This window comes from Oryctolagus cuniculus, chromosome 1 (assembly GCF_964237555.1).
Source record: "Oryctolagus cuniculus chromosome 1, mOryCun1.1, whole genome shotgun sequence".
Taxonomy (NCBI): Eukaryota; Metazoa; Chordata; class Mammalia; order Lagomorpha; family Leporidae; genus Oryctolagus; species Oryctolagus cuniculus.
In genome coordinates, this window is record NC_091432.1 from 79,169,777 (window position 1) to 79,197,356 (window position 27,580).

The 27,580-nt window shown below is 41.2% G+C and overlaps 1 protein-coding gene across 2 annotated transcripts in view; it reads right to left on the minus strand.

Moving 5' to 3' along the window:
* Positions 1 to 26,912, minus strand: part of RAB38 (RAB38, member RAS oncogene family) — a 78,894-nt gene extending 51,982 nt beyond the window's left edge. The window contains exon 1 of one of the 2 annotated variants that reach the window (XM_002708645.5): positions 26,529 to 26,887. In XM_002708645.5, the coding sequence (XP_002708691.2) occupies positions 26,529 to 26,730 (202 nt within the window). In that variant the 5' untranslated portion in view covers positions 26,731 to 26,887. Of the gene's footprint in view, positions 1 to 26,528 lie in introns of both variants that reach the window. The other variant, XM_051850430.2, reaches the window with a different exon arrangement.
* Positions 26,913 to 27,580: the final 668 nt, after the last annotated feature.

The window sequence follows — 27,580 nt, forward strand, 5'->3', positions numbered from 1 at the left end:
ACTTGGGGAATGAACCAGTGAATGGAAGATCTCTCTGTCTCTGTCTCTCTCTTTTTCCTCTCTCTCTCAGTCTCTCTCTTGCTCTCATTCTTACTGCTACTTTGCCTTTCAAGTAGATAAAAATAAACTTCAAAAAAAACCTCATTATCTAATCGATAAATATGTACTAAATTAGTCATCCAATGTCAAAGGAAACTTTTTAATAATAATATTTTTATTTTGGGGGCAGGTACTGTTGTGTAGTAGGTAAAGCCACAGTCTGCAGCACCAGCATCCCATATGGACACCAGTTCCAGTCTCCATTGCTCCACTTCCGATCCAGCTCCCTGCTAATGTGCCTGGGAAAGTGAACAGAGGATTGCCCAAGTCCTTGGGCTCCTGCACCCTCTTGGGAGAACCAAAAGAAGCTCCTAGTTCCTGGCTTTGGATCAGCCAGCTCTGGCCATTGCAGCCATTTGTGAAGTGAACCAGCAGATGGAAGATCGCTCTCTCTTTCTCTCTCTCTCTGCCACTCTCTCTCTCTCTGTAATTCTGACTTTCAAATAAATAAACAAATGGCTTATTAAAAATACTTTAATTTTTAATGATAAATCATCAGGTTTTTATACTTCCCCTTTGTTCAGCAGTTCTTTTTAATTAATTAATTAATTTTTTTGAAAGGCAGAGTTACAGAGAGAGGGAGACAGAGAGAAGTATCTTCCATCTGCTGATTCACTCCTCCCCAAATGGCCAAAACAACCATGGATGGGCCAGGCTAACACCAGGAGCCAGGAGCTTCTTCTGGGCCTCCCGTACAGGTACAGGGGCCCAAGCACTTGGGGCATCTTCCAGTGCTTTCCCTGGTGTTTCTTTGCCAGCAGAGGCTTAATACACTACATCACAATGTAAAAAGTGTTAAAAAATGAAAGAAAATATGATGTAGGTTATGAAATCTGACTTCAAGATAAGACTTTATGACAAACACACACACCAAATATAGTTCTTCCAGCTTAGCAACCAAAATGAAGAAAATCATACTACTTCTGCCTACCTGTAATTGCTTGAAGAAGGGAACTAGTGAGCACTGAGTTCACAGCTTCTGGACCCTACACCCAGAAGTATGTGACCAGACAAAGGCATTTATTCTGAGAAATTTTTTTCTGTAAAAAGTCTTATAAATTATGTAAATGAAAACAAACTTATGTGTGTGTTTAAAAGTTAGCTTCTCTGGGGCCCACGCTGTGGCGTAGTGAGTAAAGCCATCGCCTGCAGTGCCAGCATCCCATATGGGCGCTGGTTTGAGTTGTGGCTGCTCCACTTCCAATCCAGCTCTCTGCTATGGCCTGGGAAAGCAGAAGAAGATGGTCCAAGTCCTTGGGTCCCTGTACCCATGTGGGAGACCCAGAAGAAGCTCCTGGCTCCTGGATTAGGATTGGCCCAGCTCTGGCCATTGAGGCCAATTGGGAAGTGAACCAGCGGGTGGAAGACCTTTGTCTCTCTCTTTCTCTTTTTTTCTCTCTCTCTCTGCCTCTCCTTCTCTCTGTGTGTAACTCTGACTTTCAAATAAATAAATAAATCTTTAAAAAAAGTTAACTTCTCATAAAAACTACAATGCTAAAACTGAGGTGTATCTAAGAAAATATTCATCAACATACTTTACACTAAGAATACTTTACATTAGTTTTGATGATGCATTTTATTTCAAATTAACAAATTATTTGATAAATTAAGTTCACATTGCATTAGTATTGAGATTGGAAAGGAGAGGATTCCTAAGCACTTAATGAAAGTGGATGAAGGTCAATGACTTTGGTTCTCATGAGTGAGCCTGTGTGCTCAAGCAAGTACTAGTGGGGGAAAAAAAAGCATTTTTATCAGGGCTAGCACATGACAATCCTAAAATATTTCTTACAGGGGTTGTGTTATGGAGTATTTTTTTTAATTTCCCACAGTCATTCAGTCAATGAAAGAAATGGGTAAAATACTCTTCATATGACACACAACCCACAGATGAACTTTCATATTTCCCAAATGAGTTTTTAATGTTCATTTCTCTTTCAATTCTTGATGCAAACAGTGACCTCCTTTGATGCTGCTCAGGGTGGCCATGACGCTTGAGGAAGATAGGGGAGAAAAGCTCTCTGTGATCATTAGGAACTCCAAAGGCCTCTAGGCTTTTTAAGGATGTCTTATGATTTCTTTCAGGGATCTAATCAGATGAAGAGTAAAGTCATGGGTTATTCAGTAATCTGCTTGTCCAGGGCTTTTAATCATAGAGTAAGGAAGCCCTCTAGAATAAAGATTTTGCATTTCAAAAATATGATAAAGGGTTACCTTAAGACTATGCAAAAAGGCCTACAGGGATACAAAAAATAAAATTGTGTGTGTGTGCGTGTGTGTGTGTGCGTGTGTGTGTTTGAGTCTGGGTGTGTCAGATCAGAGTCAAGAAGATAGCTTATTTCTAGAAAGAAAAGACTTTTGTATATTGAGGTCACTGGGCCAGCCCACTTGGAAAGTTTATCTTTTTGGCATTCCAGCAAGGGGTCACATTCAGATCAGGGCATTTCTAGCACTCACATTTTATCCTTCCTTTGTCAGATGACGGCCTCTCTGCTGTTTCTTATTAAAAGAATGAGAACCATGTGATTCCTGGTGAGTGCCTACTTAGGGGCATAGTAGAGACCTGATGAATTTCTCATTAAAAAAATTGAAATATTACTATTCAAAAACTTCCTTTGGCCTGGGAAGACTCATTCAACACACATTTACTGAATAGCTAATGTGGTCCAGGATATGGGCTACGTGCAGCTCATGCATAGTTCCGTGGAGTGTTTTTTCGCCCATGAGGCACGTCTAAATTAAGGAGTGTTATAATGGAAGCTGGCACTGAAAATGATCTAATTCATAATGTAGGCTCCCACTTCTCTTAATCTCTAAATACACACTTAATAGCAGTATAGATATGGCTCACGATTCATTTCCAGTTTTGAAAGGCATTAAAGATATCAACTCAGTCACAATGGTTAATACAATTGCTGCAGTAACAATTTGGATAGCCTCATGACAAAAAGGAATTGACTTGAGAGTGAGAAACATACAAGCCTTAGTTTTAATCAGCAGCTATCAGAACACACTTAGACACATGTATTTCTCTCCCTAAGACTTGGTTTTGTTATCTGTCAAGTGAAGTTTGTGTGGCAGATCTCTATGGCCCCTTCCTGCTGTTATGCCTTAGATGAAATCAAGCCATACTCCACCCCAGTCCCAATAGCCTGTAATGGCTCATTTGGTGTCATAGTCTTAGCTAAAAATACACACAAGCTTCACAGTCATAATGGGTATTTAAAGATATTTTCACTTTGTAATTAGTACCACATAGAGGCTCTCAGTAGGCATAATCAAGCAGTGAATCTTTTAGACAGAAATAAAACCAACAACAGGAAGTGTGATAGGTTTTCTATTAAGCTGAGCACACTCTTACTGCTTTGCTCCTAACCAACTGCCTCTGTGTCTTCAGGTGAGTCCTTTTACCACTCTGAGCCTCAGTTTCCTCATTGTTGAAATAAGGAAACTGGATTGTACATTCCAAATTAAATGTGTTAATTTTTCTAGGAAACCCGTCCCCCAACTCCTGCTGCATCCCCCACTGTGTTCCTAGGACAACTGTCAACACTGTTGCCCAGAGTTGTGCCTTCAGACATCTTCAAAGTCCTTCCTCACCCTCGTCCAGATGGGCTCCAACATTGCGCCAACATTGCGACTTCAGAAGAGGCTCATGATTCTGGACTCTGCCTCCACCAGCACTGCACCGCTCCAGCTCAGCCTCTCATTGTTCCTCACCTTGACCCCTGACAGCTCCCTAACCAGAACTGTCAGCCTCTAGGTTCTGTCATTCCCTCTCTTCTCAAAATGTGAAAAGTAAATGTAAATAATCCAGTAAATAACTTATAGATGTTCATTGGAGGGGAAAATTAACATTATTCTACCAGGGTTATGTGTTGCAATGAGTTTCAGACTGGAATGCTTTGCTTTCAGGATTGTTCTCGTATTCTTACGAAATTATCCTTTGGAATAAATTTACTGAGTTTCAAATAACACAAGTCTTCAGAAAGTTGCATAATAAATCATCTGAGACAGAATTTATAAAGTACTCTTTCTCCAAGATTAATATGATGTTGTTTTTATGTGGGACCCAGGAAACTGTGTTTTGAAGCATTCCCTAGACAATGTTAATGAATGACATTAACGCTGAATCCTTTAATAGCATAGAATCTTCTTTCACACAGTAAAGCTTGCTATTGTATGCTGCTGTTGTAACTAGTCAATAATTTTATATGCCTAAAAAAAAGACTCTCACAAACATTACATGTAAGATTGTGCATCTTTGACTGTCACAGTTTTTCCAAATTCTTTTCTGGTCACTTTCTTCAAAGTGTTCTGTGGCCAAGCCACACTGGGCTACAACTTGTTCTTCCTAAAACACATCCTTCAGTCCTTCCTGGATTTTCTTTCTTTTTTACATCTCTGTTCCCAAAGCCTGAATGCCCTCTCCATTTTCTCCTCCCACGCTGTTCAATGAAATCGTATGCGTCCTTCAGTTGTGCCCTGAAATCTCACCACCTTTGTGCAGCCTTCCTCTTCCTGACAGAAGAATCATTGATTGCCTACTGCATGACCCTGCAGCATTTTCTTTGTCCTACACCATTAAGGCACATCATGCTGTGTACTCATGCTTCACTTTCCACCAAGGCATTAAAATCCTGGAGAGCAGGTTGATCATGTTTTAATTTTGTAAACTGATGCCTATTTCATCACTTTTGCATATGGTAAGAACTCAAGGTACTTAGTGGAAATAAACTGAAAATATGATTTCTTCTTTCTCTAAATTATAGGATTATATATTTGTACACTAGTGTTGCATACTGATGTACTTACTCTATATTCAACTCTCGTTTTCAGTATATAATCAATAGATATTCACTGGAGGGGAAAATTAACATAACCAGGGTTATGTGCATATGTGTTGCAACAAGTCTCAGACTGCAATGTTTTGCTTTCATAATTGTTCTCATCTTCTTAAGAAATAATCCTTGAGAATCAATTTACTCTATTCCAAATAATCTAAATTTGGGGGTCACGGCACAATTAAAAGACACAAGTGTCACAAAGATGTTGTCTGTATTTCCAGAAGTGATCCTGTGAAATGCATGAAGTCAATATGAAACCAAAAGTAAATACGAATCTTATACGATAACCTGGAAGAAAATAAATCAAAGTATATAACTGCTGCAAAAGCTAAAAGGATACCGAACTTCTAATGGCCTAAGCTTGTTTTGAAGGCTCAGGAAAAACTGACATAGTAGGATCAGTCAGGCTGCCATCCTCATGAGCAAGGTCTCCCTAGTCTGAAAGCAGCCGTCTGACACTGGCAGTGATTTTGAAACTTTTTCATCTTTTCTCTTCACGACTTTGCCGTGCCAACTCAATGACAGAAATGTGTCAATTAATCATCATTTTCCCAAGTCACTATGGCATATATACTGGAACTAACCTTGTATAATATTTCCTGATAAAATTATATGCTGTCTAGTAGCCAAAACCAAGATTCTGTAGCCTCTGTGACAAGCACTGCACTCTCTACAGTAATCCCTAAATCCTTTTCCCCTTTCCAGTGGATACTTTCAGGCTTACCAAGTCTTTGAGAGTTGCCTGCCATGTCGCATTCATCACTTTCCCTCCTCTTCCACTGCAATCATTCTATTTACAATTGTCTCATCTCATCTCATCTCACCTCATCTCATCTCATCTCATCTCATTTTGCCCCTTTAACAAAAAATTTTAAGATCCAGGAAATGTTCTAGCAACCAGAAAAAAAAAACCTTTGCCTTCATGATGATTACACTCTAGCGTAGACAGATAATAGTTAAAATATGTATATAAACAATACTGTATTAGCTGATGAAAATAATTATGGAGAAAAGTAAAGCAGGAAAGGAGAAAATGATATTCTGGGATTGCAGGCAGAGTTAAACAGATTGGCTAGCAAAAGTTTCAATGAGAAGATGTCATTTGAAAAAAAAACAGAAAGAGGTAAAGTAGTAAGCCCTCTGAATATTTTGGAGAAAAACATTTTAGACAGAAGAAGCAGCAAATACAAAGCAACAAATACAATCCTAATGCACAACTGAGGCACTAGAAGTGGAGAACAAAAAGGAGGCTGGGTGGGCTGGAGAAGAAGGACTGAATGAGAATCTGAGTCATGTGGGGGCCTCAAGGGTTCAGATTATAAACAGTTTCAGGCCATTATATGCATGTAGCCTTTAATTCTGAGTAAGGGAGGATAGCATGGAAGGTCTGTGAGCAGATTAGAGATACGACCTGACAGAAGTAAATAGATAACCATGGCTTATGCACTGAGTAAGAAATGACTTAAAGGAGTCAGAGTGGGAAGTAAGATGCCAAGGAAGAAGTTATTAAAATAACTGAGGCAAGAGATAATATGATTTAGACCAGAACACAAGTGGTGAGCATGGTGAATAGTGGTTGTCTCCTGAACATATCTGGAGACAGAGATGATAGACTGGATGTAGGGTATGAGATTATGGAGCACGATTAGCAGAGTCTGATTAGCTGAGATGGAGAAGACTTTTGGCAGTCACACGTTTGGGTACGGGAGTAGGTTGGGGATTCTGGCAAGTTGAGCTTCAGGTGTTTGTTAGGTAAAGAGGTGGCTTATGCCACTGGGTATAAGAATCTGAAATTCTAGGTGGTGGCCAAAGCTGAAAATAGAACTTGAACTTGTACTTTAGTTTCTGTACTTCTCTGCCTAATTGAACCAGCAAAGCCATGTTTTTCACTATCATTTCCCGAATGAACACTTTTGGTGTTCCACTACTGCCTACAGCATTTGCTCCAAACTCAAAGTTTGGCTGCTGACATGTTCTGTGATTCACAGAGGATTTAAACCAATTTGAACTTTCTAACAGGGACAGGCTTCTGGTCAAGTAATTAAGATGCTGGTTTAGACACTGAGATCCCATATTGGAGTTCAAGCCTTGGGCCTGCTCCTACTTTCAACATCCTGCTGATGCACATCCTGGGAGGCAGCAGATGAGGATTCAGGCAGTCACATTCCTGCCACCTACATGAGAGAACTGAATTGACACCGTGGTTCCTACTGCCCAGCCTGGCCCAGTTCAAATGGTTGCATACATGTTGGGAGTAAACTAGCAGATGAGAGCTTTGTCCATATGTCTGTCTGCTTCTCTCTCTCTTTCTCTCTAATAAATAAAAATAAGATAAAAACAATTAGGCTCTCTCTTTCTGGAAGGGAATATTCTTAAAAGTAATCAGTGTCAGGGCCGGCACTGTGACATAGTGGGTAAAGCCACTTCCAATCCAGCTCTATGCCACGGCCTGGGAAAGCAGTAGAAGATGGCCCAAGTCCTTGGGCCCTTGTACCTGCCTGGGAGACCCAGAAGAAGCTCCTGGATTTTGGCTTCAGATTGGTGCAGCTCCAACTGTTACAGCCAATTGGGGATCGAACCAGCGGATGGAAGACCTCTCTCTCTCTCTTACTCTCTGCCTCTCCTCTCTCACTCTCTGCCTTTCCTCTCTCTGTTAGCTCTGAATTTCAAGTAAATAAATAAATATTAAAAAAAATTAATCAGCGTAACAAAATATTCAGAAGTCAGTGAAACTTATGTGATTCTATTTTTGAGGAAATAATTGCTATTGATCCATCTTTTTAATTGAAAGGCTCTTGTTGCTGTGCATCTAAGATCCTGTGGTTATTGCTATGCCACAGAATAGTCTAGCATGTTTTGGCTTGTTCGAGTACACCCATCAAGTTGTACATGGAGTTTTGTGGAGGGAAAAAAATGGAGTCAGGATTGTTGGGGGAGTTTTGTTACCATTTTCTAGGGAAACAAGTGACAGTGGCTGGGTGGTCCAGAATCGGGAACACATTTTTCAGAGAGGCTCTTGAAGGACAAACAAATGTTTGCCAGGTAGAGAAAAAGAGCTCATTTGTCTTACCCCTTGGCCTCCCAAGAGATTTTTGAGATCAGACATCTTGATTTGAAGTTGAGGGCTAGAACCAGCCTTGCTGGATGCTGCTAAGTTCTATGACTTGCTTTGCCTCACCCTCACACCACAGCGACCCCACTCCCACTAGAACATAACTTCTCCATTCTCCTTCACCTAATCAAGTCCTACTCATTCTTCAAAACTAGACTCCACTTCATCTTCTCAGAGACTTTTTAGACTCAGTCCCACACTCCTCTCTTCCTCAGCACTGGCTGCATTGCTTGCTTGGTCATTTAATCAGGCCCTGGCTTGTACTACTTTTTGTACTACAAACCTCTATAGCCTGTGTCCCCAGTTACACTGCAGACTTCTTGAAGCCAGAGTTGAATTACTCAATCACTGTGCCTGTCTCCATGCACTCTGAGCAGCTTGATCTGTGCTCACAATGGACCTACAGAATAGAATGGTAATATAAGTACTCTTGACATAATGAAGTAACAATTAATAGCCATTCTTATTTGTGACAGAGAACCCCAGCAAGGAAAGCAGAGACTGAATAAAGTTCTCTGACCCAACTTGTTTATTTTGTATGCCCTTTACTAAGAGCCACTCTGAATCTTCCTACAATTAAAAACTATATGCTCTTCCCACAACTTCTTTAGCCCTCCCATAAACATATGGTTCTCCTTTCATCTTACTGCTGGTTGTCACCTCTTATAGGCAAACTTGTCTTCATTAAACAGCAGATGGGGAATATGTTGAATTAAATTAGAATAAAAGTTTTCTGGGAAAAAAATTAAACTGGAGTGTGTAAGAGAATAAGGTTGCATAAAAAATGAAATATTCTTTTTGTTAGGTATCCACAGGCAACAGTCATAGAAGTAAAGGAGTATGAATAAATTTCAAAAATATTCTCATTAAATTCTGAATTTATAGTTATACTTATGACAGGTATTATAAGTGTGGATGCAAAAATGAGTGCTACCACAATATCCCAGCAAATTCTTGCCAAACTATTTTTAGACTAGGCTTCAATGCTACCAGCTTAAGAGAAATACCTGGTTTGGATTGACATAAACTTCCATAGCAATCAAAGGTTCAATAATGGATAAAAAGAGGTAATGAAACTGAGTCAAAAGTCAGCATGAATCAAGATAGAAGGCTCAGTATACCATGGTTTAATTAAACAAAGAAGCTAAAAATACTTCCACTGAGTTTAAAGTACAAATGGAACAAACAAAAAGCTATCTCTGAATTTCTTAGAGTTTGAGACAACATTACTAAGTAGCCTTCAAGGATACTTTTTAAAATAACTCCTAAGAGACCCTGGACTCCAAAGGTTTGATTCTTAAAAAATTTCTAGATTTCTCTAGGGACATAAGTGCCAAAACGTGTACCAAAGTGGCCTTATATGACAGTAGGCACACAAATTACAGCCAGATTTTTAACCTGTCAAGGCAAACACAGGAACACTGAAGATCAGACCTCTAGCCAGGGTAGCTTTTAGTCAGGTTATTGCATTCCTGTGGATGTTCTCATGTCTTTGCAAAACTCAGACTGGGGAAGTTACTGTGATCAAAAGCAAGAATCATGTGAACAGGAAATGTGGGTGCCTTTGTCCATGGAACTTCTCAAATAACACTGACTCCAAGGTTTGAGAAGTTCCATGGACAAAGGCACACACATGCCTAGCAAATTGTAGTTATTAAAAATGAAATAAGGTGTGAGTGTTTGATGTAGCAGTTATTGCTTGCGCCACTCACAACCCACATCAGAGTGCCTGGATTCAAGTCACAGTTCCAGTCTCAATTCCAGCTTCTGGCTAAAGCACACCCTGGGAGGCAGCAGGTGAATGAATAAGCAACTGGGTCCCTGCCACCCATGTAAGTCCTGGATTCCCAAGTTACGCCTGGCCTATCCCTAGCTGGCTATTGTGGAAATCAATCTCTCTCTCTTCTTTCTCTCTCTCTCTCTCTCTCTCTCTCTCTCTGTCTCTCTCTTTCTTTCTCTCTCTCTTCTCTTTTCCTGCCTTTCAAATAAAAAAAAAGAAAAAAAATTAATGAAATAAAATAATTTTATTTTATTTTATAAGTTCATTTCTCCCCAGAAACATGTTATTTAAGGAATACAAATTTCATGTATTTCATAAATACAACTTTAGGAACATAGTTATTCTTCCCACTGCATTGACCCTCCCACCTATACTCCTACCCCTCTTCTTCCTCCCTTGCCTATTCTCATCCTTATTTTTTTACTAAGATCTATTTTCAATTAAATTTATATACATAAGATTAATTTTATACAAGTAAAGAGTTCAACAAATAGTATGAAAAAAAAAAACAGTTCATCAACAGTCAAGATAAGGGCTCTTCAAATCATTGCATCTCAAAGTGTCAATTTCACTTCTATAGATTATCTTTTAGGTTTTTTATGTGTTTTCACAATTTTTCAGATAGCGATTAAGTTGTTGGAACATGATACTTAATTTGTTTGGTGCTTTTTAATGAATAAAATGGTTAGTAACTCTTTAGGCCTAGAGGTGTGATGAAAAGATCACTTTAATACTAAGGATTTGAGAAATGAGAAAGCTTAAGGATTTCTATAGCTTCTACAGTTTATTGCTTCCTTTATTTTTTTATTTTTATTTTTATTTTTATTTTTATTTTTTTTTTGACAGGCAGAGTGGACAGTGAGAGAGAGAGACAGAGAGAAAGGTCTTCCTTTGCCGTTGGTTCACCCTCCAATGCAGACCCACAGGACAGCATGAGGCAATATTAGTTGTGACATCAAATACTGCTGCCATTCTTAGCTTTAATTCTCAAACTAGAGACTTGTGTCCCTGGGCTCTGTGATTTCCCTGTCTAAAAAGTCATATGTGAAGACAGATGCTATTAAGCCAAACCAACCATGTGGTCTCAGAAATGATGTGTGAAGAATTAACCTCATTCAATTATCAGCTCTATTCAGAAGTGTAAAGGTTTGAAAGTTAATAAATTACTCCTGTAAAATATATAATGTACATCTTTTAAATGCAATTTGAACAACCCATGAGATGCAAAACTATTGCATTGTTTATCACACGTTAGGAAATACTAGAGTAGAATGATTCAAAATAGATTTAGATGATCTGGCACTGTGGTGCAGCATGGTTAAAGAGCCAGCCTGCAATGCCAGCAACCCATACGGGCGCCACATCATATCCCAGATGCTCCACTTCTGATCCAGCTCCCTGCTAACATTCCTGGGAAAACAACAGAGGATGGCCCAAGTCCTTGAGCTCCTGCACCCACATGGGAGACCTGGAAAAAGCTGGAAAAAGCTCCTGACTTCAGATCAGCTCAGCTCCCACCATCTGGCCATTTGGGGAGTGAACCAGCAGATGGAAGACCTCTCTCTCTCTCAGTCTCTACCTCTCTCTGTAACTGGCTTTCAATAAATAAAATAAATGTTTTAAAAAAGACATAAATTTGTGAATATTGGTGTCCATAAGCTGTACTTTGGAAATTTATGTTCATTAAATAAAATAAAAATAAAAATAAAAATATGAACAATCAGGAACAAAGTTTAAACAAGTTATCAATGGAGCAGGCATTTAGCATAGAGGTTAAGACATCCACATCCCACATCAGAGTGCGTGAGTTTAATATGTGACTCTAGCTCCTGACTCCAGGTTCTTGCTAATGCAAACCCTGGGAGACAGTAGTGATGGCCCAAGTGACTGGGCCCATGTGGGTTACCTAGACTGACTTCACAGCTACTGGCTTCAGGCAAGCCCTAACTAATGCAGAAGTAAACCAGTTCACTTCTCAAAGTCTTCTCCCTTTTTCCTTCTCTCCCTCCCTCCTTCCTGCTCAATGACTACAATATTTTTTAAAACACATCAGTAAACAAATGGCAAAAATTACACACAGTGAAAAGTAATGACATTTGAAACTATTGAATATCTTACATTCTCCACATCTTGCTTCCAAAAGCCTGCTCTTACTTGATTCTCCTCCCACTTTAGAATTTCTCCTTCTCTACTTCATTGCTGACTCTACAAAATTCATTAAATTATTTAACTAATCGTGGTAGGGTCTGCTGAAAATCAGGAAGGCTATTTGGACAGGTATAAACTAATAAAAACCTTAATGGGAGAAGTAGCACAAGGGAAGTAAAAGAAAGTTGCATGGGAATAGACAGGAAGAAGCAGCTTCTGATGGGAGGGTGCATCAGGGCAATCTTTGTAGAGCAGTAGCCCTTTCAGATAGGACGTAGATGTGTGGAAACAAAGGAAGGACCACAAAAAAACAGAAAAGTCAGAAGCAAAGACACAGAGGCCACGAACATGGAGTAAACAAGGAAGAACAAGGAGTTGAAATGGCTGAAATATAAGCTTCATAATGGATGGAAATGCTGTTAGAAATGTTTTCTGGGGCCGGCGCCGCAGCTCACTAGGCTAATCCTCCGCCTAGCCGCACTGGCACACCGGGTTCTAGTCCCAGTCACGGCACCAGATTCTGTCCTGGTTGCCCCTCTTCCAGGCCAGCTCTCTGCTGTGGCCCAGGAGTACAGTGGAGGATGGTCCAAATGCTTGGGCCCTGCATCCCATGGGAGACCAGGATAAGCACCTGGCTCCTGGCTCCTGCCTTCGGATAGGCACAGTGCACCGGCCGCAGCGCGCCGGCCGCAGCGGCCATTGGAGGGAGACCTTTCTCTCTCTTACTGTCCACTCTGCCTTTAAAAAAAAAAAAGAAGAAGAAGAAATGTTTTCTGGGGGCTGGCATTGTGGTGTACCAGGTATAGTTCCCAACTGTGACCAGCATCCCATATAGGGGCCAGATAGAGTCCTGGCTGCTCTACTTCCAATCCAGCTCCCTGCTAATGTGCCTGGGAAACCAGTAAAAGATGGTCCAAGTCCTTAGGCCCGTATACCTACATGGGAGACCCAGAAGAAGCTCCTGGCTCTAATTGCTGAGGCCATTTGGGAAGTGAACCAGCAGATGGAAGACCTCTCTCTCTCTTTCCCTCCCTCCCTCCCTCCCTCTCTGTTAACTAGGCCTTTCAAATAAATAAAAATTAGTCTTTACTAATAAATGTTTTCTGGAACCAAACTGTGGGTGAGTTTGGGTGTTCCCAGTGCTAAGTCACAATTCGTTTTCTCTATTGCATGGACTTCTACAGAATTGTATGCTTACCCAATTCAATTATCTCTGTATCTCAATGCTTAAGGCAGCATCAAAACATCTGATGTCAAAAGTAAGTTTTTAATACACCAAGGAACTCTATGTTCTGGTTGTATTTGTATGATTAGCAAAGACTGCTTGCCAGAAAAGCTGATGCCACCTTCCTTCTGGATAACAGCTTCCTCCTCTGTGAAATGACTGATGTGGTTTTAATGCATCACCAAAGATTTAACCTTGTAAACTTATCTTTCAAGACGTTATTACCCCAGCCCCTGTATCACGGCACAGAGGGTTAAGTGCTCCTTTAGATCTGGCAACACATATGAGAGTGCCAGTTTGTCAAGTCCCAGTTGTTCTGCTTCCGATCCAGCTCCCTGACAATGTACCTAGGATGACAGCAGATGATGGCCTAAGGATGAATGCCCTTACCATCAACATGAGAGACCTGGAAGGAATTCCAGAATCCTGTATTCAGCTTGACCCAGCCCCCTGGCTTCAGTCTGGTCCAGCCCCAACTGTAAAGGTCATTTGAGGAACAAACCAGCAGATGGGAAGATTCTCTTTCTCTCTCTTTCTCCCTCCCCTCCTCTCTTCAAATCAATAAATAAATATTTTAAGAAGAAATTATTACTCCATATAATTAATCTAAAAATCATAAATATGATAATTTTCTTGGATCCATAAATGAATATTTCACTACAAGTTAGGAAGACTGTTAAACGAAGAAGCACAGCTTTCAGATAAGCCCATCTTCCATTTTTATGATAAAGAAATAAAACAGAATGCATCTCACAAGAAAAATTACCTCATTTTTCAATTTGTAAAATTGTGAAGACTTTCAATAATGAATACAATTTTAAGGTTGTTAGATGTTGTTTCATTGACTTTTTAAGATCAATGATACATCTTAGAATTACAACAATGATGGAACAGTTGATTAATAAACTTTGTTGAACAAATTCTCATTGAGTTCCTACTGCATGTTAAGTACAATGTTAGCACCTAGGGCAACAGATTGGAGGAAAATTACTTTCCAAATTCATTAATAAGGGATATCTAATCTAAGTATGGAATACTAAGAATTAGAGAAACAGTGTGTTCCCCAGTCACATGAAGTCAATAAAAACTTTGTGAAGGAGGTGACATGATAAACTGAAGAAGGATCCACAAGAGATATCTAAGGAAAGAAGAGGAAGACTCGTGTATCCAGAAGTAATTGCATGAACTGCAGCATGACCATGGAGATAGGTAAACTGAGGATATTGGAAGAGATTTGCAATAGTCAAGAACCATAATGTGAGAGATGAGACTGGCATGGGTGACATAGGCCTGATCATAAATGGACTTCAATTTCATGCTACAAAGTTTAGCCTTTACTTCTGAAAGTGATATTGATCTATGGAAGGACGTAAAACTGGATAGTATGAAAGCAGAGAGTGACACCACACTGAGGATTATCTATATGATGAATTATATATTGATATGAGGGAAATCTTGAGGAGGGGATGGGCCTGGAGAGACTGTTAGAATAGCTCAGATGAGCTGTAAAGAAGACATGGGTTTTGAAAACAGGAATAAAATAGTTATTTTATAAGATATAAGCTATAGCATTTCATTAGTTAAGAGTAGAAAATCAGAAGGAGAGGATGGTAAAAGTTAATAAAACCTGAGCTATTTTCAAAGATTAATTTCCAATCATGAGACTTCTTAACCAATTCCCAAAAAGCTGGAAAAATCACTGAAACTCAGTCATTTGGAATCCCTGTAGGACCTCAGATTTGGCCTTACTAAGCTGAAAGAGACTACTGCAGTACACCAACCTAGAAGACAAGAATCATCCCTTGTTGGAATAAACCCAATCTCACCCCCAAGTAAACAGAGCCACTCTATCCATCTGGGAATATTCATCCTAGAATTAAAGAAAGTGAAAGAAGTAAGTGAGTTTCTCAATGGTTTAAAATTTTTGGAGGATCCCCCAAAGTGAGTTATCACAAGAGGTGAACCAAGGGCTCTAAGTCTACCTCAAAACAGCTAGTTTCAAAAATACATCAGGTGAGTGTGACTCTAGTATCAACCCCACAGACTACTGAACAGCAAGCCATCTTAATTGAGCAACCAGTTGCCATGCTCTATTTAAGCTTTGCCTAACTTTCTCACCTATAAAATTGAAAACAAGACCTATTTTCCAGGCTCAATATGGTGTTTAAATTGCAAATATTGCTTTGATAAATTGAGAAATGTAAGGAATTTTCACCACTACTACTCTTAATTGTTAGTTAACATATATGTCTTTCCCTAATTTATCTGCTGCTTCTCTGTTTCCACTTCCCTACTCACATGTAATCCCTGACTTTGCCAGATTACCTAAAATCCACACATGTCTTCTTACGCCCCTGTCCTGCTAAAGAAGGTCCTCTTGCTGCCTTTCTTTTTGCAACTGACACTTCTCCTCAGAGCACTTTTGAAAACAGTGATTAAATAATCTCCATGGTTATGTTCAAATATCATTATGCTCCACTGGACTCCAAGAGTCCAAAAGAGCAAAGAATGATCCAGTTCATTCAGCCCTAAATCCTTCTGCTTATCAAGTGAGTAAGTTTTCCCAGGCAAAATCTTATACCTCTCAAATTGTCAAACTTTAAAGCTACTCTTTACATAAAATGCAGTAAAATAAACTTGCTAGTACTTCAGCCTGCAATGAGAGTTTCTGTGTTCCTGACAAGAAAACCACAATGAGATAGAACCATTCCTACTGCCAGCATCAGGCCTCAAAGGACTTTAGTCGTTTCTTACTTGTATGGGCCCAATAGGTCCTCCCTCAATGGCTCTGACACGGAATCTGTCCTCTCTCCAGTCACCAGCCCATCTAACACCTCGCCCCAGCACTTTGACTATTCTCATCAGAATGTATAAAACCTATATGCTCGGACCAGTGCTGTGGTGCCTTGCCAGCATCCTATATGGGCGCCGGTTTGAGTCCCGGCTGCTCCACTTCCAATCCAGCTCTCTGCTATGGCCTGGGAAAGCAGTAGAAATGGCCCAGGTCCTTGGGCCCCTGTACCCACATGGGAGACCCAGAAGAAGCTCCTGGCTCCTGGCTTTGGATCAGCACAGCTCTGGCCGTTGCAGCCAATTGGGGAGTGAACCAGTGCATGGAAGACTTCTCTCTCTTTGCCTCTCCTTCTCTCTCTGTGTAACTCTGCCTTCCAAATAAGTAAATCTTTAAAAAAATCTATATGCAAGGGGAAGCCACCAGAGTGATGTTCTTAGCAGATAACTTGACCTTGGTATATGTGAAAGTTGGAGGAGGAAGATTAGAGTTAGCCAAGAGGCTAGGAGAGCAGACTGGGTAAATAAAATAGTGTTGTCCAGATGCTGTCGAGGATGTGGGGAAAAAGGGACACTAACCCACTGTTGGTGGGAATGCAAACTGGTTAAGCCACTATGGAAGTCAGTCTGGAGATTCCTCAGAAACCTGAATATAACCCTACCATTCAACCCAGCCATGCCACTCCTTGGAATTTACCCAAAGGAAATTAAACTGGCAAACAAAAAAGCGGTCTGCACCTTAATATTTATTGCTGCTCAATTCACAATAGCTAAGATCTGGAATCAACCTAAATGCCCATCAACAGTAGACTGGATAAAGAAATTGTGGGATATGTACTCTATAGAATACTATACAGCAGTCAAAAAAATGAAATCCAGTCATTTGCAACAAAATGGAGGAATCTGGAAAACATTATGCTGAGTGAAATAAGCCAGTCCCAAAGGGACAAATACCATAGGTTCTCCCTGATCAGTGACAACTAACCAAGCACCAAAAAGGAAACCTGTTAAAGTGAAATGGACACGATGAGAAATGGTGATTTGATCAGCCCTTGCCCTGACTGTTGATGAACAACTTAATATGTTATCCAATTAGTATTTTTTGTCTGTTCTACTTAATACTATTGGTTTAATTCTGTAATTAATACAGTTATTCTTAAGTGCTGAAACTTAACTGAAAAGTGATCACTGTTAAAGATAAGAATGGGAATAAGAGAGGGAAGGGATGTACAATTTGGGACATGCTCAAGCTGACTGACTTGCCCCAAACGGTAGAGCTAGAAACATACCAGGGGATTCCAATTCAATCCCATCAAGGTGGCATGTACCAATGCCATCTCACTAGTCCAAGTGATCAATTTCAGTTCACAATTGATCATAATGATAGGACTAAGAATCAAAGGGATCACATAAACAAGACTAGTGTCTGAAAATACTAACCGATAGAACAAAAAAGGGAGGGAGAGAAAGATCCAACATGGGAAGCGAGATACACAGGAGACTCATCGAATGACAGATGTCCTAAACAGCACTCTGGCCTCAGAATCAGCCCTTAAGGCATGCGGATCCAGCTGAAAAGCCCATGAGAGTGTTTCAGGCATGGAAAGCCAAGACACTCTGGAAAAAAAAAAAAAAATGACCTAAATGAAAGATCACCGCAAGTGAGATCCCAGTGGAAAGAACAGGTCATCAAAGAAGGAGGTACCTTTCTCTGAAGGAAGGAGAGAACTTCCACTTTGACCATGGCCTTGTCTAAATATGATCAGAGTCAGTGAACTCAGGGGGCTTCTATAGCCTTGGCAGCTCTTGACAAGAGCCTAGGGAGATTACTGATGTCATAAACAAGAGTGTCAATTTGTTACGTGAACAACAGGAGTCACTGTGCACTTACTCCTCATGTAGGATCTCTGTCCTTAATGTGCTGTACATCATGATTTAATGCTATAACTAGCACTCAAACAGTATTTTTCACTTTGTGTTTCTATGTGGGTGCAAACTGTTGAAATCTTTACTTAATATATACTAAACTGATCTTCTGTATATAAAGAGAAATGAAAATGAATCTTGAGGTGAATGCAAGGGGAGATGGAGCGGGAAAGGGGAGGATTGTGGGTGGGAGGGAAGTTATGGGGAGGGGGCATTGTAATCCATAAGCTGTACTTTGGAAATTTATATTCATTAAATAAAAGTTAAAAAAAAATAAAATAGTGTTGTCCCTGGTCCAAGGAAGTTTGAAAAACCCTATAACCACCTGAGCTGGAGGTTGATGACATATTCAGGCTCAAAGCAGAAGGCGTAATGAGGATAAGATTTCAAGTCTAAATGCCTGGGTGTAAAGGCAGCACAGTAAATACAAAGTATGAAGAAGTATGAAGATGAAGTACAGTGGGTAAGGAAAAATGTCCAGGTAAAGCTTACAAATAGTATAATTTACTACTCAGCATTAAGTGGGGATAGTTGTAAATATACAAGTAGTTCCCTTTATCTATTTGAGACACATTCTAACAATTCCATTGGGGGCTTAAAATTGCAGATACTATCATCCCCTATAATGTGTTGCCTTTTCTATAGTCACTAAGCCGTTATCACACTATGTGACCATAATTTTGCAAGAGAAAAATTAGCATGAATTTCTTTTTCCTTCTTTATTGTTCTTACCATAGATCTTAACAACTCAATGGAGATCTTTAAAACTGCAGATACTATCAACCCCTTTAATGTATTGCCTTTTCTATCTTGACTGAGCCTTTAGCATACTCTGTGGCCATAATTTTGCAATAAGAAAATTAGCATGAATTTCTTTTTCCTCCTTTACAGTTTCATGGACAGATCATTTTTACCATAGATCTTAGCAACCTCAGTACACAAATTTTTTGTCTTTATTAAATCAAGAAATCTTCACTTTCCACTTAAAGGAAGCACTTTACAGCTTCTCATTGGAATATCCGAATTGCCAGCATTACTACTTTTTATAAAAAAATATTTCTTTATGTATTTATTTTATTTGAAAAGGAGTGAGACACAAAGAAATAGAAAGATATATATTCTATCTGCTGGTTCACTTCCTAAATGCCCAAAACAGCTGGGACTGGGCCAACAGCCTAGAATTCAAAACAGGCCTCCCTTGTGGGTGGCAGGGATCCAACTGCTTGGACTATCACTTGCTGCTTCCCATGGTAACAGGAAACTGAGATCAGAAGCAGGCCCAGAACTTGAGCCCAGGCTTCAGTTTAGAATGCATGTGTCCTAAGCAACACCTAAAGCACTCACTACACCAAATGCACACCCTCAGCATCACCATTCTTGCACTTTGGAGCCATACGTAAGCGAATACTGCAATACCACAAAAGTGAATCTAATAATCAAGATGACTACAAGCACCAATGTATAGATATGCTGGACACAGAGGTGTCCAGGAAGTAGCAGGAAGATTTCATTACACTACTCAGAATAGCACACAATTTACAACTCCTGAATTATTTTTGGAATTTTCCACTTAATAATTTTAGGCCTCAGCTGACTGTGTAACTGGAACTGTGAAAAGCAAAACACAGATAACAGGGAACTACTGCATTCAGTTTGTATTTTTTTTCTTGTTTTTATTTTGTATTTTTCAATTGTGGTACATTGAGCAAACAATGCTTTATTAACAGAAAGCAAATAAATCTTGCTTTTTATATAAACCTTGCTATAGATATATTCATCTTTTACCTATGTGAGATATTGTAAAGGAGATGTCCAACAAGAAACTGGAATTTTAAGTATGAAGCTTATGAGAAGTCAAGGTTACAGGCATAGCTTTGGAGCTATCTGCATATAGTTTTAAACCATGAGTATGAACGAGATCCTGAAGAGAAGGAAATAGAAGTAATGAGAGTTAGGGGATGAAACTACCTCAAGTTGCTCAGCCCTGAAATCACTCACTTGGTACGAGCACAGGAAATAACACACTACCTCACAAACTTTGCCTAACCTGCAGAGTTTTGGTCTCAGGGTGGAAGGCTATGATGCAGACTGGATCCACTTAGCACCACAGGAGTATTGTGAATTTCCTTAATCTACACATTTTCCTCACTGTTGCAGTGATTTTCTTCCATGTGTGCATCTCCACTAAACTGTGAACTTCATAAAGAATCAAGTCTTATTCAATTCTTTTTTTTTTTTTTTTTGACAGGAAGAGTGGACAGTGAGAGACAGAGACAGAGAGAAAGGTCTTCCTTTGCCATTGGTTCACCCTCCAATGGCCACCATGGCTGGTGCGCTGCAGCCAGCGCATCGCGCTGATCCGAAGGCAGGAGCCAAGTGCTTCTCCTGGTCTCCCGTGGGGTGCAGGGCCCAAGCACTTGGGCCATCCTCCACTGCACTCCCTGGCCACAGCAGAGAGCTGGCCTGGAAGAGGGGCAACCGGGACAGAATCCGGCGCCCCGACCGGGACTAGAACCTGGTGTGCTGGCGCCGCAAGGCAGAGGATTAGCCTATTGAGCCGCGGCGCCAGCCAAGTCTTATTCAATTCTTCACTCTCCTTTGTGCCCACTCACCTACACAATACACAACAGATACCGGGCATCTAATAAATGTATTTGCTGGAGAAACCAACCACACATGTGAGGGCTACTCCTTTTATCCCCTTCCTCTAGCAAAAGACTTAGCTTTCCTTGGCCAAACTGCTACCTGCTTTCCTGTCAGAACTAGTCCTCTCAAGCCTAAAGGGTGCAGCACATCCCACGTGTCTATTGCCCATGTCTGTAACAGCCGTAGATTCTAACAACAGCCCTGCAGGAGGCCCTGCGCTTCTTGCCTCACACATTCCTCACCTGAATTCAAAAATTCACTACTTTTGCTCAATGCACACACTTATCTACGTGTAAGCATACAACATGTGATTCCACACAGCACTTAGGAAAATCTATAATTAGTCAGGCTAGAAACAAAAAACTGCCAAGCAGAGTGGCCTGGACTTGATATGCTTTTTCTTTTCTTTTTTCTGACTTGGCCTACTGGTTGCCAAATTTAGTTCTTTCTGCTTTTCTAAATCCATTACCTTGCCCTTTAAGATTCTTCTTATAAAACTCCTTGGAGAATTACAGTATTGGGAAACAGGTACGAAGGGGATGGTGGAGTTCAAATCTTTCCTTTAGCTGAATTTCATAGCCTAAGAGCACTTTACAAAGTCTATGACAACCTACCACTGTGACCCAAATAAGTGGCACAGCCCCTGGAGTGCAGTCAGTTAGCTGCCAAGGACTCCTGACTCTGGGCCCAAGCTGCCGTCACCTATCTGCCCATAGGATAGTTAATGGACTCCTGCGATTCCTTGTCAAATGCTTAGGTAGGAGCAAAGTTTGTGTAGATATGTTCTGCGTGGAAATGCTCCTCTTATGAGTTGTTTGAAGTCTTTTTTATTTAGTAGAGCCCTGTGGTGAAACTTTAATATGGTAAAGAAGCGCTATCTAAATGCTCTGCCAACCTAATTTATTTTCTACTGTATTTGTTAAATCTGGGGTTGGGTTTTCTGATGAGTAACAGACTTAATCATCTCTCTACGTATACGTGTACTGGAGTTGAACTGTTCCTGTTCTTCTCTGCCACTTGTGGCCTCTGGCAAGTGCATTACTTCTCTGATCTTAGATATGCTCTAAAATAAAATGTGTTTAACACCATCTGTTTTGTTTATACTCTCAGCAATGCTGGGACGACCAAGCAAGCAAATATACATGAAAGTACATAATAACAATTACATAATAACTAAGATAATAACAGTTTTATAAGTAAATAATGACAATTACAGTAAAAATAATAATGGCTTTTTTCAAAAATGCTAATTTTTATTTCAAAGGCAGAGCAAAGGAGACATAGAGAGACTTTCCATCAACTGGTTCTTTCTCCAGAAACCCACTAAAGCATCGGCTGAGCCAGGCCAAAGCCAAGAGCCCAGAACCCCAGCCAGGTGTTCCATGTGGGTGGCAGGGAATCAAGTACTTGAGCCGTCACTGGCTGCCTCCCAGGTGTGCACCAGCAGGAAGCTGGATGGGTAGGAGAGCAAGGAGTGGAACCTCCAATATGGGATGGGTGTCCCAAGCTGTGTCTTAATTGCCATGACAAACATCCACTGCTATTTAGCATTTATTATGTCAGGCAGAGCTTTACAGGAATTACCTGATTAATTCTTACAACAACCCTAAGATGAAGGTTCTGTTATTATCTTTATCTATCAAACAGGAAATCGAGGCATAATTTTAAGTAACTTGCACAAGTCACAAGGGTAGTAAGTAAGGAAGTTGAGATAAACTGCCACATACTGCCTACACACCAAGGCTTGGTGAAAAATGATATAAAGTATGATAGAGACTGCAACAGATGACACAGTAGAACACATCACAGAAAAATAAAATAATCACCATTTTATAGATGGTATATGTGACCCAGCAAGATTTCCCAGCTTAGCTAATGTCAAGTATTACAATTTCAGAATATTTTTAATTTAGATTACATTTAGAATACATATAAGGTACTCTATAGACATTTTAGTTACTGTTATTCAAAACATCCCATTTTCTGCAGCTGGGTCCCAAAGCACATCATGTGTTTTAGATAAAATTGCATAATTTTCTATGGAAAGTACTAATTGAGCACTTATAGTATCTGGATTTGAAGAGTAGCAAGAAATAAATAATCTCAAGTATGAACTTTTTTTTCTTTTTCCCTGATTATAAAAAGAAAAAAGAACCCTATAAATGCACATAATAACCAAAAATCAAAATTTCAGAAATAGATTTTCATTCATTTCTTTTACTATTTGCATAATGATACTGAGTAATATCCAAAAACCAGTTAAAATAAGGCAGAGACAAGCTTACTAAAAGAAGAGAGCAATGACTTTAAAAGGGACATGGGCATAATCCTTGTGGACCAACTGTGTGCCAGGCACTCACTACCTTCTGGGCACAAAGAGCATGGCTGCATTCCAAGGCAGACAGAACTGGGTCAAATCTGGTTCTTCCACTATGATCTGGGTGGCCTTGGGCAAATGTACTTACTTTGAGTCTATGAAGAGCTTCTAAACACAGAGCTCAGACAGCTGCTCCTCTATGGTCAAATGTCTGCAATCCAGGGCAACTGCTATTCCCTCTAAGGGCTTGTAAGACTCATCATCTTGCTTCAAAATCCACTTCACAAGCCTCTAAAGGTACATTTTGGAGTCTTTCAGGGTCAGACTGGCTTGTCTAAGTAGCTACAAGGGATATATCATGTGAATGTTCTGGACAATGAGGGCTCTGTTTTTCAATGAATCAAATGGGTATGAAGAATTTAAGTGAGTAAAGATTTCCTTTGTAGTAGGCACATTAATGCAAAGCAGGCATGCTCTAGCTTTTTGGGCACCCCACCCTCTCAGATGGAGGCCCACTCACCTTCACTATATGTCCTTTCCAGACACACACCAGAGTTGAGCACAAAAGAGGAAAAGGAGTTTTCGTATCTTTGGGAATATAGTCTGTGATTTGATGGTACCGCACAGTATACTTAGTTGGCTGGAGTTTGAGTGGGCAGTTGAGGGTGAATCTCATATCAACTAGTAACCCACAGGATGACCTATGCAGCTCAAAATGTGCATACTCCAATCACCCTTTGGTTCCATGGCCTAGGTTCTGCTCAAGCAGATTTGCCTGCTGTCTAATATCTAACTCAGTCCATGGGATCTTTGGACTTGAGGTTGCCAAAGATGGGTCACCATGGAGCCTCAAAGCTCTGGAAAAAAAATCTCCTTACTAAGATGCTGAACACCATATTGTCTGCATAGCTGATTCTTTGGGTTCCTTATTTTCTATTTATTTGAAAGAATGATAGAGAACAGGAAAAGAGAGAACCTGATCTTCCATTCTTTGTTTTACCCCCCAAATAGCTGCAGTGGTTGGGGTTAGGCCAGGTCAAAGTCAGAAGCCAGGAACCCACGTGGGTGGCAGGGATAAACAGTTGGGCCATCTTCTGCTGACTGCAATGCACATTAGCAGGGAGCTAGATCAGAAGCAGAGCAGCCAGGACTCGAACTGGCACTCCAGTATGTGATGCTGATGTTGCTGTGTCTCAACTCTGGCTCCTTTGCTGATTACTGTTAGGTCCCTGTACTCAGATTTCTGTGATTATAGTCCCCAGGATAACCTCAGTCTACAACCATGGCACAGGAAGCACTTTTAAGCTCTGGAATTAAATTGCTCCTGAAAGAATATTGAAAAATGGTAAAGCAGAAAAATAGTGCTGGGAGCTTGAGGACAGAATATATGTATATTACAGAACCACAGGTTATTAGGACTTAATCCGCACGTGAGTATCAAGTCCTTCTTGTGTACCATTTACATGTGCTCAAAAAAATGGTAGCTGGTATTAATAGTAATTTGGCAAACTCAAGAGGCTTCCATAGCCTTGGCAGCTCATGACAAGAGCCTCAGGTGATTACTGACATCATAAATAAGAGTGTCAATCATTAAATCAACAACAGGAGTCACTGTGCACTTACTCCCCATGTAGGATCTCTGTCCTTAATGTGTTGTACTATGAGAATTAACGGCATAACTAGTACTCAAAAAGTACTTTATAGTTTGTATTTCTGTGTGGGTGCAAACTGTTGAAATCTTTACTTAGTATATACTAAATTGATCTTCTGTATATAAAGATAATTGAAAATGAGTCTTGGTGAAGAACGGGATGGGAGAGGAAGTGGGAGATGGGATGGTTGCGGGTGGGAGGGAGGTTATGGGGGGAAAAGCCACTATAATCCAAAAGTTGTACTTTGGAAATTTATATTTATTAAATAAAAGTTTAAAAAAATAGTAATCCCCAAAGAACTCCTGTGTAGTAGCCCTGTCACTTTTGGTTAGTCCTGTTGGTTGTCCATCTTTGTTAATTACAGATAAGGAAATTGAAACAAAGAGCCTAGGGAGCTTGTCTAAGTTTGTTTATTATGTATGGAGTAAAATGGTGATTCAGAGGGTGGCAATTTGGGCTCTTGACCACTATGATCTTTAATCCCCCCTGTTTAGGTGTGGAAGCTGAGACCCACAGACATATGTGTTAATGCCTAAGGTCCTTCTTGTTTAACTTTGACACAAAGCACAAATCCCAGTTACAATCCCTTTTCAAGGGTAAGTGACTTCTAACCTGAGTCTGGGACTCATTTATGCAGTCAAGAACTTTTCAGTCTCTAATGCAGACACCAACAAAGTACACAGACTCACAGCAGATTTTCAGACAACAAGGCCAGACAGTGCCCCATGACATCTTCAGGTCTCTGACAATGGCTATGCTGGTAGAGCTATGGAAGATCTCTGCAAATGCATGCCAAGGGCTTTATCATAAGACCTGGCAGCTCGTGATTAAAGAGGCACTAACTCCCCACATCCGAATGCCCTGTCAAACATTTTCCACATGTTGCTTCGAGCCATGATAAAGTGTTTCCAGTCAAACACATCAGCTGAAATGAATCTATTTTTTGCAAAAGGTCTGGCTAGTCCAGCACTTAGAAAGAAAGACTACCAGTTCCCCAGGTCTTTAAATTATCAGGGATGAAGTAGGACTGTTCAGAGTGGTCCACGGAGAATCCTGAGAATCCTACAACTCCTCTGAGTAGGAAGATTCCTGAACTTTCTTTGTCCAGCCCCTTTCCACTCAACAGGGTTGCAGCTGAGTTGAAGGGACTTGTTCACAGTCATGCAGCAGGTTAGTGCAAGGCAGGACCAGGACCTGTAATAAGGGATTGCACATACCCAGGTTCAAACAGCATTAGCTCAAGGACTCACTCTGTGGACCTAACTCCTGGTACACAGTCTAATTATGTTTTAACCATTGTAAAAATGTTAATTTTCCAGATTATCCAAGGAAAACTTTAGGGTCAAAACCAGAAATCTTCTGGCTAAAAATAGCCTTCAAATATGTACAGAACCTTCTTTTGATAAATGACAGCCAGCCACAGAGCTAGAAAAATAGATATATGACAGAGAGAGAGAGAGAGGCAGAGAGAGAGAGAGAGAAAGGGAGGGAGAGAGAGACTTTGCCCTTGATATACACATAAAGGGTTGGAAACCGTAATGGACAAACACCATCTATCCTGGGACTACAGCGGTGTCAGCTGTGAACAAGCTAGGGGCTTTCCCTGAGCCTGCCTGGCACGGAAAGCCCTAAGGGACACTCTGGGCCGCGCCCAGAAAAGAGCTCCCGCGGAGAACTGAATGCAATTGTACAGTCTCCCTCTGGGTCACCTGGGACGCCTGCACTGGGCGGAGGGATCCCAGGGGAGAAAGTGGCGGAAGGGAGCTAAAGCAATAGTAACAATGCCGGCGGTATACCCGAACTTTCAGCTAGAGCGAGAAACTTTTTATTTGCTTTGAAACCAAGTTTCCAATCCATCAGTACAAGCCTCTCTCGGCGAGGGAGCGGTCGATTCGGAGCTCACCCTTGGGCCGGAAGCCGCGGCCCCTGGGCTCAGAGAGCAATTGCGAGGCGCTCGCACCCACCGTCCGCTTCCCGCGCGCTCACCTGCGATGTCCCAGAGCTGCAGGCGCACCACAGTCTCCGGGTCCCAGTGCAGCACCTTGAGCGCGAAGTCCACGCCGATGGTGGCCCGGTAGTGCGAGGAGAAGTTCTGGTGTACGTAGCGCTTAATGATGCTGGTCTTGCCCACGCCCAGGTCACCGATCACCAGCAGCTTGTACAGGTGCTCCTTGTGCGGGGCCTGCATCCTGGCTGCCGGCCCGCCTTGCCGTGCCTGGCGGGGGAAGCGCAGCCCGGGTTAGGCAGGAGAGAGACTCGGGGAGCGCGAGTGTGGGCGCAAGGGAGAGGCTGCGGCGGCGGGGCGGGGGCCGAGGGGCGGAACTCCTCCCCCAGGGGTTAATCCTCCTTCCTACTCCGCGGTCTTGGGAAGGGGTGGAGACAGGAGCAACTCCACAGGCTGCAAAACCGGAGGCTGGTGCGCTACTGCCTGTTGCACCACTTCTTCGTAACCTGCCTTACAGTTTCCAAGGAGCCCTCCTCCCCTTCGATCCTGGTCACAATCCTTTGAGGTGTGGCTTTAGTTTCCATGTTCTGCGTGAGAGAAAGCAGTGTCAAGAAGTTCTGTGCAGGAAATGACAGTCAGTAAAAGACCCCGTTGAACACAATACTCCTGAGGCCGCCGAGCGGGTCACCACCTCACACTGTAGAGAGAGCTTGGAGAAGCAATGGAGACTAGCCAATCAGAAAGCCCAGCAAGGGGCTTGGGTCCGGAATGCCTAAGGGTTGAATTGAGGGTCCTGGACTAGCCCTTTAAGCTCCCTGAGGCTCTGAGGCTCCCTCTTCCTCGTTGAAATGATAATACTGACTGCAAAGTAGCTTGGAGTAGGTGAAAGCAGCACTTTCACTGCTATTCAGTTGTTAATGGTCTAACCAGGACAGTTGGGCTGAATTTGCGGGAGGTATCCGAGTTTTTAGCCACCTCCCCCCTCCTAAAAGCTCTGAGCAGCAGTTTAAACATCTGGTCTGGCGATCGTCCGTTAATAGAAAGCATTTATCTAGCACTTACTGTATGACAAAGTTCTTATAGATTGCCTTAC